General features: G+C 44.1%; 1 protein-coding gene across 1 annotated transcript; it reads left to right on the top strand.

Moving 5' to 3' along the window:
* Positions 1-4,083: 4,083 nt before the first annotated feature.
* Positions 4,084-10,690, top strand: LOC127321939 (coatomer subunit gamma-2). Its single transcript, XM_051350893.1, has 18 exons — positions 4,084-4,348; positions 4,535-4,632; positions 4,743-4,793; positions 4,872-4,985; positions 5,071-5,271; positions 5,373-5,474; positions 5,818-5,925; positions 6,000-6,233; positions 6,601-6,851; positions 6,937-7,108; positions 7,697-7,852; positions 8,036-8,086; positions 8,334-8,474; positions 8,544-8,744; positions 8,839-8,970; positions 9,064-9,237; positions 9,864-10,103; positions 10,263-10,690. The coding sequence occupies exons 1-18, from the start codon at positions 4,300-4,302 to the stop codon at positions 10,455-10,457; spliced, it is 2,670 nt and encodes an 889-aa protein (XP_051206853.1). The 5' UTR covers positions 4,084-4,299; the 3' UTR covers positions 10,458-10,690.
* The last annotated feature ends 2,946 nt before the right edge of the window (positions 10,691-13,636 follow it).

Genomic DNA, 13,636 nt, shown 5'->3' with positions numbered 1-13,636 from the left:
CAGGACATACCCACACCTTCGGTGGTCGGCCTGACATACGGCATCGGTACAGCTAAGTTGCAAGATCAATTCATCCATAAATTGTCGAGGTTCAGCCACACAATCAGTTGGTCGAAGTCGCAAAATCGACTCATCTATGAATTGTTGACGTTCAGACGGCCGCCAACCGGCAAATCGGAGGCACGGCATCAGCAAGCCCAATACAAGCTCAAGACGGAAGGATGCCCAATAGGCAATAGATATTAAATAAAAAAAAAGATAGAAGGCACAACAGCAACGCCCATTGATAATTGGGTAATATCTGCAAGAATTCCTATGTGTGTGGTTAGATGTTAATCCTATCCCTACCTGTCCTTACAACTTCTGATGGATAGTTCCGAGGACAGCAAGGTTCAGACTAAGCAGCAATCGTCGTATGGTTCCAATGACAAATGAAAAGAGCTGATTTATTCTGGAGCAACATGCAAAGCCCTGGTCACTCACCGCCTCATACATTGCAATCGCCACCGGTGCGCTGCCGCGAGCTTAAGCCGCTGTCTTGCAAGAGGCAATCTCTACGTACAGTTCCCTGTCCAATCTGAATCTTCTCGCGCACTTCAATGTCCCCTGTGATTTGAAACAAGAAGAAGGCAATAATAACGTCTCGGCTAATTAGCAGATGCAACTAGGTACAAGCTCGCTTCTAGATAGCCTACATGTAGTGCTTGAAAGATATATAGATATGGTTTAAATTCTATATCAGATATGACATGCATCTGTGCGATCATTTGGTTGTGAACCATACATATTGTATTGCATAGGCCGATGTGTTGGACTTTTGCTAAACACCAGATTAAGAATCAATTTCATTATAGAAAAATGATACTTACGAAAAGGTAGATAAAATATAAAAGAAGACTACAAAACATGGAGACAATCATAAGAGGTCATGCAAGTCATAATCCATCTTTAAGGGTAGGGTTATTTCTATAGATGATTTGTGAAAAAAAACTCTTTAAACATGGCAACACATATATTCAGATACCTATCATCATGCTCTCATTCATGTTCCTATGATTTCAAATGTTCCAGTGATGAATGATGATGGATATACAATATTATTAAAGTACAAGTTTATTGTAGTATGTGGCCAGCCATATTGCGCAACCGAAAATGCAGCACCCTTGGTGGAACGATACACATCAGGGATCGAGAGAGAAACAAACGATAAAAATTAATATGACACTCTATTATTTTGCAGCACGGGCACACATGTTAATGATCTCATTAACCTAAGTGTTATGTTCCCACTATTGTATTTAACGACAATCTAATACCTTAAGCGTAATACTCCTTTTGTATAATTATGTTGTGATTAGGATGGTTTTTTAATAACCCTTATTGAAAGTATATTTGAAATTTAAACAAATGCTAATGGAGGAACAAATAATTTTTTTGTATAATCATGTTGTGATTAGGATGGTTTTTTAATAACCCTTATTGAAAGTATAATTGAAATTTAAACAAATGCTAATGGAGCAACAAATAAAATTAAAGAAAAGTTTAGCTAAGAAATTCATGAACTATGTATATATGACCAATAACAAACAAAATAAGTTATATCGAATAAGATATAGAGAAAATCTAGCCGCGCTAATGCGCGGGTCACCCAGCTAGTTCATATAATGATATAACCTTGTCATTAATAACATCCAATGTTCATGATTATGAAACTAATCATCTATTAATCAACAAGCTAGTTAAGAGGCTTACTAGGGACTCATTTGTTTGTTTACATAACACACATGTATCAATGTTTCGGTTAATACAATTATAGCATGGTATATAAACATTTATCATAAACATAAAGATATATAATAACCACTTTTATTATTGCCTCTTGGGCATATCTCCAACATTTTCGTGTTAGGTTGCTGCCAAACCGCACCTTTTGCTTCTCTGTTATCCGGCGAGGGAATTACTGTGGCTGCAACCTTTGCGTTGGTTGTATGAAACTTTGTTAAACATGAGATTGAAGAATGACCTGATGATCTTTATTATTGCAGCACATACGTTCAGTTTAACTATAACACAATATTCAGTTTTTAGGTTTAACATTTGTGTGTTTCGTAAAGACGGAATATTCTGTCAGTGGGAGGCGATGTTTCCATTGATAATGACGTGCTTGTGGTGACTTTGTTTATTTCAAGACCCGCTCTGACGGCTCAGTCTTTTGGTGACGGAGGTGCTCATATGGGTAGTGCTAGCGTGTGTGTGTTCATGGGGTGAACCGTATATGCATGTATATGAGCGTTTGCATTTTTTACCATGTTTCTAGAAAAGTATCGGTACCCGAGAATTAACAGATTTTTATTAAATTCGGCCAAAAGATTTAACCCATTCTATTAACTAAGAAAAAGTTTTGAAAAAAGTAATAGTTCAATTACAACGGAAGTGCTCTCGAGACATTAGGTTACTTAAACCTTTTGCTCCCGCGATCACCCAGAAACAAGCCTCTTTCTTAATCATGTCCAAGATGATCGAAGGGGGCCATGCTTGTTGTGGAATACTCTTGTGTTTCAGTCATATCAAATTTCCCAAGAAAAGAGAGTTGAGGAAAGCCACACTTTACGGTTTGGAGTTGAGGCACCCGTCATCTTGAACCGCCAACTCTCATTAGAGAGGCCCATCCATTGTTGGGCATCGAGAGCATGTAGGCCAATTCAATCTTTGATGAAACCCCAAACACGATTGATGTAGCGGCAATTAACATTGTTTTTTTTCCTGGACTCTCTTGCAAAGGGCCAAAGGGGGCAAACTCTGCAAATATGCCAACCATGCTTGCGCGCTAGCTATTCGGCCGTACAATCATTATTTTGAATTGCAATCCAAACTGAGAATTTTATCGTTCAAGGTTTCTAAACCTTTTACACCATACGATTCATGTTTGTGGATCTTGCTCCTATGAATTGCATTTTGTAAACCGAGCCCGCCATGTATTGTCCATTTAGGAATAAATATTTCAGTTGTAATGAGGTTGCAACATATGTGTTTGTGAGTGAATACTCGAAGATATCTAACAATATGCTTCGTGTGTTTCTCAATGAACCCAAATTTTCCAAAAAATTGGGTCAGGTAAGGTAATGATGATACAAATATTTAGGCTTCTCCATGCCAAAGTATAAAAACATTACTACCTTACTACACAACTATACTAGGTTTCTTTAAAGGAGGGAAAATAACCATTTTCATTATATAACAAGAAAATATTTTCTGGTTAACTAGAGTGGCCATTCACTAGCCGATGCAGGAGCATGAGGTGGTGTCCCTGTCTACCATGTTTAGTTGCCGATGTAAAACCTATAAGATCCGTCGGAGTGCCAGGGATCCGCGGCCGCCGTTTGTGCATCACAATCAACGCCACAACCTGCGTGATTGCCGTAATGGTGCCCTGGCGACCTAGATGACTGCCCAGCTTCCGGTCTGGCGTAAGGAAGTGTCGGCGGCGTACACAACATCATCACCATACACGGCTCCATCGACGACGACGATGACTTGGACAACATCATTTTTGACCATATGTAGATCTAGGGCTAGATTTAGTTCTGTTTCATTCTAATTTAATAAAACATTCAAAAAAAAAAAATGAATGGAGATCCTTAAGTTTGTTTAAATTTCTCCTCTTAGATTTTAATCTTGAAAAAAGATACTAGAAGCACCCCTCGAGGCGGTTGCCCCAATAAATTAACATGCGCCTTGATGCGGAGACACCATATCGGGTTGGCTGATGAAGATGTTTCTACTCACTCCGTTCAGAAATACATGATGTATGAATTTTAGTACTAGCAATTTTAATACTGTAGTGCTTTCTCCGACTCTAGATTCTTATGGCAGATTTAATTAAAATATAGGCTGAAATATACCTACATGCATAATTAAAATATAGGCTGAAATATATCTACATGTACTGTATTAAATTTGCAACATGTAGTATTCAGAACCGAATATGTTTTCTTTCGAAAATCTTTTGAAGCGAGTAACATGGGAAATAGTACGTCAGGTGGCCACAGTTCAATCGGAATCGGAAAAAAGTAAACACGCACGAGGCTTGCACCCTACTCTCCCCTCCTCGCTTCAGATTCAGATCCATGTCCATGCCACTTCTGTGAGCACCTCCACCTCCATCTCCACCCTCCCCCCATTCACTCCTCCGCGAGATCACGACTCGCGGCGGGAGCCCTCGCGCCACCGCACTCCGCCGCCCTTCTCCCTGCCTCGCCGTTTACCCCGCGCGCGCGTCGCTCCACCGCAGTAGCGGCCATGGCGCAGCCGCTCGTCGTCAAGAAGGACGACGACTTGGACGAGGAAGGTACGCACGCTCTAGCCTCTACCGGACGGAACTCTCTCCTCTCTATCTTCGCCTGCTTCTGCTTCTCTATCTCTGCGTGCCCGGATCTGCCGCCGCTGAACCCTAGATCTGGCCCGAAGATCGCTGCTCCCATGGCCGCGCCCAGTGTAATGTGCTGGGATTGAACGCTTGTTTGCTTTGCCGCAGAGTACTACTCGCCATTCCTCGGCATCGAGAAGGGCGCTGTGCTGCAGGAGGCCCGCGTCTTCAACGACCCCCAGCTCGACGCCCGCCGATGCTGCCAGGTGCTTGCCTAATTCCTTGTTCGCTGGATCTCACGTCTCAACCTCATCTCCCTCCCACTTTCACTTAATCGCATGCTTACTGATGCAATTCTGTCTATCTATTGCTATAGGTGATCACCAAGCTTCTGTACCTGCTCAACCAGGGTGACACCTTCACCAAGGTACGACTGTCATTCTGTTGTGCTAGTTCCACAACACATGCTCTTGAATAGGTACCTCAATGTGGATAGATTTTGTAGGTTGAGGCAACAGAGGTCTTCTTCGCAACCACCAAGTTGTTTCAGTCCAAGGATGCAGGGCTTAGAAGGATGGTGTACCTAATGATCAAGGAACTCTCGCCGTCAGCGGATGAGGTATGTCAGTAGTGGCTCCAAATATACAGTTATTTGCTTTTTCTGGGCTCTCATCGTGATTGCATTTGCGTTTCCTTGGGTTTAGGTTATTATCGTCACAAGTTCCCTGATGAAAGACATGAATAGCAAGACGGATATGTATCGTGCCAATGCTATAAGAGTTCTTTGCCGCATCATCGATTCTACTCTTCTCACCCAAATCGAGAGGTATTTGAAGCAAGCTATCGTTGACAAGAACCCAGTTGTTGCCAGTGCCGCTCTTGTTAGCGGTATCTACCTGCTTCAGGTGCGTGCTACCATTTAATCTCTGCATTTATGCAATTGAAGCCTACTGCCAGCTACGGATTCTCACCAATGTTTGTTCATATATTCTTTAAATCCCAACAGACAAGTCCGGAAGTTGTCAAAAGATGGAGCAATGAGGTCCAGGAGGCTGTGCAGTCGAGAGCTGCTCTTGTTCAGTTTCATGCCCTTGCTCTTCTTCACCAAGTGAGTTCCACAGTTTGTGCTTCTTTCAACTAGTAGTGGCGTTACATGCTTCCCAAATGAATTAAGCTACTTGCATACACATTCACCTGTTTGAAACAAGGTATACTATTCCTGCCTACTCCCTTGAGAACATGCTATGCAGGTAGCACAATCTTTGAAACATGATATAATAGGTGAAAAACATGCTATGCTAAGTACCCTCCCAAAGAAAAGCTATATCTATGTACGCTCTTGAAAACATGATATACTGCTGCTGGTTCTCCTATTCAATGTCATTCGACATTTTGTTTGATTTCTGCCTTCTGGGCTTTCTGAACTTACTACATTTCATTCTAAATTGCAGATTAGACAAAATGACCGGTTGGCTGTCAGCAAGCTTGTCAGTAGTCTAACTAGGGGTTCAGTTCGCTCACCTCTGGCTCAGTGCCTACTTATTCGGTACACTAGCCAGGTACTTATTTCTGATTCTTGCATTCTGCAGAATTGTAAATTGATAGATATCTGAAATATGAGTGTTATCAACAGGTTATTAGAGAGTCGGGCATGAATACGCAAGGAGGAGATCGCCCTTTCTTTGATTTCCTCGAGTCCTGTCTGCGTAACAAAGCTGAAATGGTCATACTTGAGGCTGCACGAGCAATAACTGATTTAAATGGTGTCACCAGCCGTGAGCTTACACCTGCTATCACTGTTCTGCAATTGTTCTTAAGTTCATCCAAACCTGTGCTTCGATTTGCTGCTGTTCGCACACTTAATAAGGTCAGTTTGTTCATGCTAGTTTGATATATTGTCCAGTTGTTCACTGAGCATTTAGTTCCCTACCAATCACAATGGTCTACCATACGAAAACACACATCATTCTTAATGCCCATGTAGGGAAAAATCATGCCAGCAGCTTGATTTTGACAAGTTCTAAACTTTTGCCCTTAGTGCCATATTTTTTACCTTTCCGATATTAATGCCATTGATAGTGCAGGCAAAGTTAAATGTGGGAAAGCTCAAGTTATTACAATACTGTTTTTTATGTAGGCTGGCACCAGAATTTTGTTTTATTTATGGGTCTGCATTCTTGTTACTACCTTGCTGATCCCTATTAATGATCCAGTGTTCATTTGATACTTCATAGGTTGCTTCAACTCATCCATTGGCCGTTACAAACTGTAACATAGATATGGAGAGTTTAATATCTGATCAGAACAGGAGTATTGCAACACTGGCGATCACCACACTGCTCAAGACGGGCAATGAATCAAGCGTTGACCGTTTAATGAAACAGATGACAAACTTTATGTCAGATATAGCTGATGAATTCAAGATTGTTGTTGTAGAAGCAATAAGATCCCTGTGCTTGAAGTTCCCGCTGAAATATCGCTCACTGTATGTACCACATGTTCCTAATGTTTCTGAAGAAGAATTAGAACTAATTTGTGACTATTGCTTTAACATCTGTACATGTTGGCAGGATGAACTTTTTGAGCAATATCCTACGTGAAGAGGGCGGTTTTGACTACAAGAAAGCTATAGTTGATTCAATTATCATACTCATTAGAGATATTCCTGATGCTAAAGAAAGCGGGTTATTTCACTTATGTGAATTTATAGAAGACTGTGAGTTCACATATCTGTCCACTCAGGTGAGTGCCAATACATCCTTTCTTCGCATGTAATGTGTAAACTAACTGCAAAGATATTGTAACTCTAGCATGCCCTAATTTTGTCGTTGTTTAATTCTGTACCTTCTGCAATCTAGATACTAAGATTTCCTTCTGGAGAAGTAAAAAAAATACAAGCCACCTAACCTGAAAACTATAAGTAGCATGGCAATTTTGCTTAGTTTACTACATTGCTCAGAATAATTATCATCATAGGCAACAGAAAATAATTTTAAATGCTATTAAGGCTCAGTTTGTGGTTGCCAAGCTGCCTATGCTGAATTAATTTGTAATCTGCTGTGAAAAAATAGCCATTGAGGTAAGAAGCAGTAAAATAGGCAATAACTTGTTGGAATTTCTATAAGTTAGAATAGCCATTGAGGTAAGAAGCAGTAAAATAGGCAATAACTGGTTGGAATTTCTACAAGTTAGAATAATCCACCACAACAAAGAATATGCGTTAAGTAAATTCCTGTTTATGTAGAAGCAGTTTGCATCATACCCCAAAATGACATGATAATTTACTAAATTATAATGCAATTGATGTTTTTTTTTTAAATCTTGCAACAGATCCTTCACTTTTTGGGAAATGAAGGCCCAAAGACATCAGATCCTAGTAAATACATACGGTACATATACAATAGGGTGATACTTGAAAATGCTACTGTTCGAGCTAGTGCTGTGAGTACATTGGCAAAGTTTGGTGCTTTGGTTGACGCACTTAAGGTACTTCAACAGATATATACTTTGTTATACTCCCTACGTCCCATATTGTAAGATGTTATTACAACCAAGAGACGAAGGTAATAACACCTTATAACATGAGACAGAGGGAGTACTTCAATGCAATGTTTGCCTTTTTCTCCTTTTAGCTTGTAAGTTGTGTTACACTAACATTCTTAATTGCAGCCTCGCATATTTGTTCTTTTGAGGCGTTGCCTTTTTGACGGTGATGATGAGGTCAGTGAGAATTTTCACTCAAGAGGATAAATTATCTCCTTTTCTGTATATTTTAGTTGTCCTTTTCACTTTGGATTTTTTTTTTTTTGCTTCCTCCTCGTGCATTGGCAGCTTCATCTGCGTGAATACTAGATTGTGAAATAAACTGAGTATTATATTCAAACAAAAGGACTAATCGAACTATGCATTCCTGTCAATAGCCCTGTTCTTCTCTGACATCTGCTATACTCCTTTTCTCCTTTTTTAGGTGCGTGACAGAGCAACACTTTACATAAAATTGCTTGATGGGGAAGCTACTGTTGGTGAGACAGAGAAGGATGTGACTGATTTTCTCTTTGGTTCGCTTGACGTTCCACTAGTTAACTTGGAGGCCAGTCTGCGGAATTATGTAAGCATGCCAGCATTATTACAATTTTAACCATCGATTTGATCCTTATTTATTGTAATATATTGGCAGGAACCATCAGAGGTACCTTTTGATATTTCATCTGTACCCAAGGAAACAAAATCACAACCCCTTGCTGAGAAAAAGGCCGCGGGCAAGAAATCAACAGGTCCAGCATCTGCTGTCAATGGCCCTGTTCCTACCATTGATGCATCCTATGAGAAGCTTCTTTCATCCATACCTGAGTTTGCTAGTTTTGGAAAACTCTTTAAGGTCGGTATGGTTTTTTCCTTTCCACGAAAGACAAGCAGATGCACTGAGGGTTCTAGTACATGTTTGATATTAATTGTAATATTCTTTCTTCCAGTCATCAGCACCTGTTGAATTGACTGAAGCCGAGACTGAATATTCAGTCAATGTCGTGAAGCACATCTATGATGGGCATGTTGTGCTCCAATACAATTGTGCAAACACAATACCTGAACAGCTGCTTGAAGAGGTAAGTAACTTCTTCCATACCTAGTTTCCTATAAATGCAGTATGCAAATATGTATTTTCTTGTGCTTGCGTCTTTATAACTCTTGTACTTCAGGTCGTGGTCTTTGTTGATGCTTCTGAGGCAGATGAATTTTCAGAAGTTGCATCGAAACCTTTAAGATCCTTACCCTATGACTCCCCTGGGCAGACCTTTGTGGCCTTTGAAAAGCCAGAAGGTGTCCTGGCCACCGGGAAGTTCTCAAATATATTGAAATTCATTGTTAAAGAGGTATTTGCTTGTACTACTCCTCCCTGTTATCGAATATTATCTTAATCAAGCACCCTTCAGTTAATATTTCATGTCAAGATTAGTGTTCTTGGTCAAATAAAACATGCTTCTCTCATAATTGATCTGTAGAAATCAGTGCTTTATAATTTATGCTGTTTCACTTTTGATTTAGTTGGTACACTAGCATTTGCTTTCAGAAACAATATCCCACCCATATGTTCCCTCATTTAGGGGTCGACTTTATTAGCATACTGTGCACTCTTTGGGTCCTTTAGTTCGCCCTTTAGATTTCCTTTCTTGGTTCTGTTCTTATATTTACCCTTTTATCAGACTTAAGATTTTATTTTTTTAACCTACAAGTATGTTAAAATGTATTTAACATATCTTCTAAACAATAAGTGCTTCAGTTCTGTCAGCATTTCTGTCTGTAGATCATACATATTCTCCTATTCTTTTACGATAAGGTCAAATTGTCAGTTTGGTAGTTGGGTGTGCTTGTACATGTATTAGACATGACCTATCTGCCTCTGGAATGTTCTTATTGTGTTAATCATACGTTATAACAGATTTCCAATTCAATGCGCCACATTGAACAATGCTTTTACACCATTTGTGCTACATTTCAGGTTGATTCGTCCACAGGTGAAGCTGAGGATGATGGTGTTGAGGATGAGTATCAGCTAGAAGATTTTGAAATTATTTCTGCTGATTACATGTTGAAGGTGGGGGTTTCGAACTTCCGAAATGCCTGGGAAAGCATGGATGCGGAAAGTGAGCGGATTGATGAGTATGGTCTGGGTGTTAGGGAGAGCTTGGCCGAGGCTGTTAGTGCTGTTATAAGCATCCTTGGCATGCAACCTTGCGAGGTATTTTCTCTTTGAAATTACTTCCATGAAAAGAACACTTTAGTCTTGGTGTACCAGTTTTTGATATTTTAGTTGAGTAGTTTGTCAGCTTCTGTTTTTTGGCTTATATTTGAAGTGCTAATGGTACTCTTGATTGCTGTTTTGTCTTTTGGCTTGTAGGGTACTGATGTTGTCCAAAACAATTCGAGATCGCACACTTGCCTGCTATCAGGTGTGTTTATTGGTAATGTGAAAGTCTTGGTGAGGCTTTCATTTGGAATTAGTGGGCCAAAAGAAGTAGCCATGAAGCTAGCAGTCAGATCAGATGATCCGGAGGTCAGTGACAGGATCCATGAAATTGTTGCAAATGGCTAAAAATACAAGCGAGAGTTTTCCGGTTGACCTTTCTGTTGTTTTGCCTATCGATATGCTGAAAGCAAGGGAATTCGTTAATTATAGTATATGATCATATGTAAGTTTGTCTTCTCGTTGGATACCACTGTTGTTGCAGCACCATTCTTGTTCAACACAGTAAAACAATTTTTGATTGATGTGGAACCACAGTATTTTCTTATATATATACCGGTATCCTGGACTTGAGGAGTGCATGCAATAATATTGTAACGAGTGTCTAGTGCAATTTAAAATTCTCAGTGGCAACAGGAGAGATTTTGCTGTGTAGTTTCTATACATATATTAAACAGGGTATATCTTCTTTCGAATTACCAAAGAAAATTCAAAAGAAGATATTCCCGAGTCCACTTTTATCGAGACAGTTGAATCCCCAATCCTGTCATTTGTTGTACAGTCGTGTGTATAAATTGACTGGCTATATTTTCTGATGCATTTAGGTATAGCTGTACAGGGAAAGAATTCCCTTGTGATGGCCGCTCGATATGGCCCGTGGTTTCCTTTGTAGGAACATCGCGCAGCTTCTTCTCTGCTTCCAACCGTGCCGCCTAGAACCTCCCACAGCGTCTTCTTTGCTTCCGCCTAGAACCTCCACTCTTCGTGGATCCTAAGAGCATCTCCACTCGTCTCCCCGACGAGGCCCCCGAACGACGTTTTTTCCATCCGGACGGCGAAATTCGGTCTAGTCGCGCCCCCGGTTTCTCGATTTCATCCGGATTTGGGCCTAAATTCATCCGGCGATCCCACGCCATCCCCGGCCCCCCGGGGAGCTCTCGGGGACTCTGGACGAAACAAAAGCGCGCGAAACGGCGAGGAAACTTCCCGCGCGTCTGGTGGCCCCAACTTGTCGGCGAGAGACACCGATCATCGTCCTCATCGCATCGTCTTCCACGCGCTGTAAAAGCCTGCCGCCGGTCAGCATTCGCCGGCCGCTTAGCTTCCACGCGGCGAGTTAATGCCGTCGCATCGTCTTCCGCGCACGCATCGTCTTCCATGCGGCATTAATCGCCGGCGCCCGCCGCGCCCGCCGCGCCTATTTAAAGCAACTCCGCTCGCCGCGACGCCCCTGCTCCACTCTTCCTCCATTCTCCCTCCACTCACCCTCCACCTCCACCTCCAACGATGGCGTTCTACGACGACGACAGCGCATCCAACAACGGGTTCCCCCGCCGATCTCTCCACACGTGGGAGGGGCACCTCCTCCACCAGGCGGGGTACCCCTGCCCGCCGGACACGAGGCCCCCCGGCGGCGGGTGGCGGCTAAGCGCTGGTGGCGTGCCAATCCCGCCGCCGCCCCAGGGCCACGCCCTCGACGTCGCCATCGAGGAGGCGCGGATGGGGATGACGGAGGAAGAACGCGCCGACCCGCGCCACCACCCCGAGAACTACACTCGGTGGAATTCGTTCTTTCTCCGGCGGTGGGAGCGCGAACTGGCGTCCTACGACGGCCCGCCACCTCCGCCTCCGCGCAACAATGCCGCGGGTCGCCGGCGTTGGTGGAGCGCGCCGGATAGGACGCTCCACAACGTCCTCGAGCACATCGAGGGCGGCAACTCGCCGAGGCTCACGATGCCCCCTCTATCGAGGGCATCGAACAACCGCCAACGGGGAAACAGCTGGCAGCCACGGCGTATGGCTGCCAGTTCCTCGTCGTCCGATTCGGCGGCGAGGTCGATCTCCAGGTCGGCGCCATCCTTGGCGCCGGTGAAAAAGGAGCCGGCTTCCCCGCCGAGCCACCGCACGCGCGGCGGCGGCATCGTCATCCGCGAACCATCGATGGCACAAGGACGGCGCCGCCCCAAGCGCGACCACGACACCTCCGGCGAGCGGAAGCGCAAACCGGCGAAGGTGAAGGTCGAGGAGGAAGAAAGCGCCGAGGACGCCGCCATCCTCGAAGCCGTCATCGCGAGGTCCCTCCAGGACCTCGTACCCGCCGACAACGCCATGCCGCTCGACCAGGCCTGCGCCTGGTCGAGGGAGCAGTGGGAGAAGGAGGAAGCGGAGCGGCAGGCGAGGCACCTCCAGGACGCCGCTCGCTTCCGGCGGCCTGCGACTCCTCCATCCGGCGCCGTCGTCCCCGTCATCGACCTCGAAGCCTCCGACGACGAGCTGTACAAGCCATCGCCGTCCCCGCCTCGCACCAGCGACCGGTGGGGAGACGCCGGCCAAGGCAGCAGCCAGGCGGCTTCGGCGCCGCCACAGTTCGACGACGACAGCTCCGACGACGATGGCGGCGACTACACGGTGTTCTACCGCCATTTCGGCATGTAGAGCGCCGTGTTTTCATATTTACTGTTGTATTCCCCTAGCGAATTCGAAATATAGTCGAATTCGGTCTTTATGTACGAACTTCGCCCTCTATATAGTAAATATCATTAAATTTAGTCTAAATTTGACCGTTTTATGCCGTAGTTTGTCAAGTTTCCGTTTTTAAAATTTAGATCGCCGTCTTCGCCTGAGATCGCGGCTGGGAAACTACTCCTCCCCACGCCAAATTTACGTCCAATCCGGAGGTAAATTTCCCCGGATTTCGGCGTGGGGAGGGCAAACAAGTGGAGATGCTCTAAGAGGCCTGTAAACTGTAAAACACGTGAACCACAGAACTCGTGTTTACGGGTTGGAAAAACATTGTCACATAGCAGAACTTGTAAAACAAGAACTGAAAAAATGAATTTTAAAAGTTGCGGGAAAATTGAGATCATATATATATATATATGTAGATGGATTTGATGCTCCGATTGAGCATGAAAAGTTACATAATTTGATAAATTAAACCTAAATTACTTAGTACACCGGTGGGCGCTACTAATTTTAACCAAAATGCGGCCTAATGGCCTATGTGCGCGGTGGTGCCGGTGGTGGCGGAGCGTCTCGGCTGCCGACGCTGTTCGACGCTGGCGTTGAGGAGCTTCACTCCTCCTCGGCGTCAAGCTCAACTATCTCGAGCTTGACGCGGCGGACGCGCTCCTCGCGGCGGGCCACCTCGTACTCGCGCACTTGGCGGAAGGCGTCCGCCTCCTCCCGGCGGAAGCGAGCGCAGGCCTCCGCCGCGGAGATCGCCTTTGTCTGCGCGAGCACGATGTCCTCCTCGTCGAAGCCGTGGACGTAGTCGCCCGCCGAGAAGGTGGTCGACCGCGCGGGGA

Source organism: Lolium perenne, chromosome 2 (genome assembly GCF_019359855.2).
Source record: "Lolium perenne isolate Kyuss_39 chromosome 2, Kyuss_2.0, whole genome shotgun sequence".
NCBI classification, from domain to species: domain Eukaryota; kingdom Viridiplantae; phylum Streptophyta; class Magnoliopsida; order Poales; family Poaceae; genus Lolium; species Lolium perenne.
Note: the sequence above shows the minus strand (reverse complement) of the source record. Positions and strands in the feature narration are given on the sequence as shown.

What these genes read in the sequence shown, in the direction of transcription:
- LOC127321939 (XM_051350893.1), top strand. Translation starts at nt 4,300, where the DNA reads ATGGCGCAGCCGCTCGTCGTCAAGAAGGACGACGACTTGGACGAGGAA. An exon ending in CTTTGGTTGACGCACTTAAG is followed by an intron (nt 7,853 to 8,035) that starts GTACTTCAACAG and finishes TCTTAATTGCAG; the next exon opens with CCTCGCATATTTGTTCTTTT. An exon ending in TTTTTGACGGTGATGATGAG is followed by an intron (nt 8,087 to 8,333) that starts GTCAGTGAGAAT and finishes CTCCTTTTTTAG; the next exon opens with GTGCGTGACAGAGCAACACT.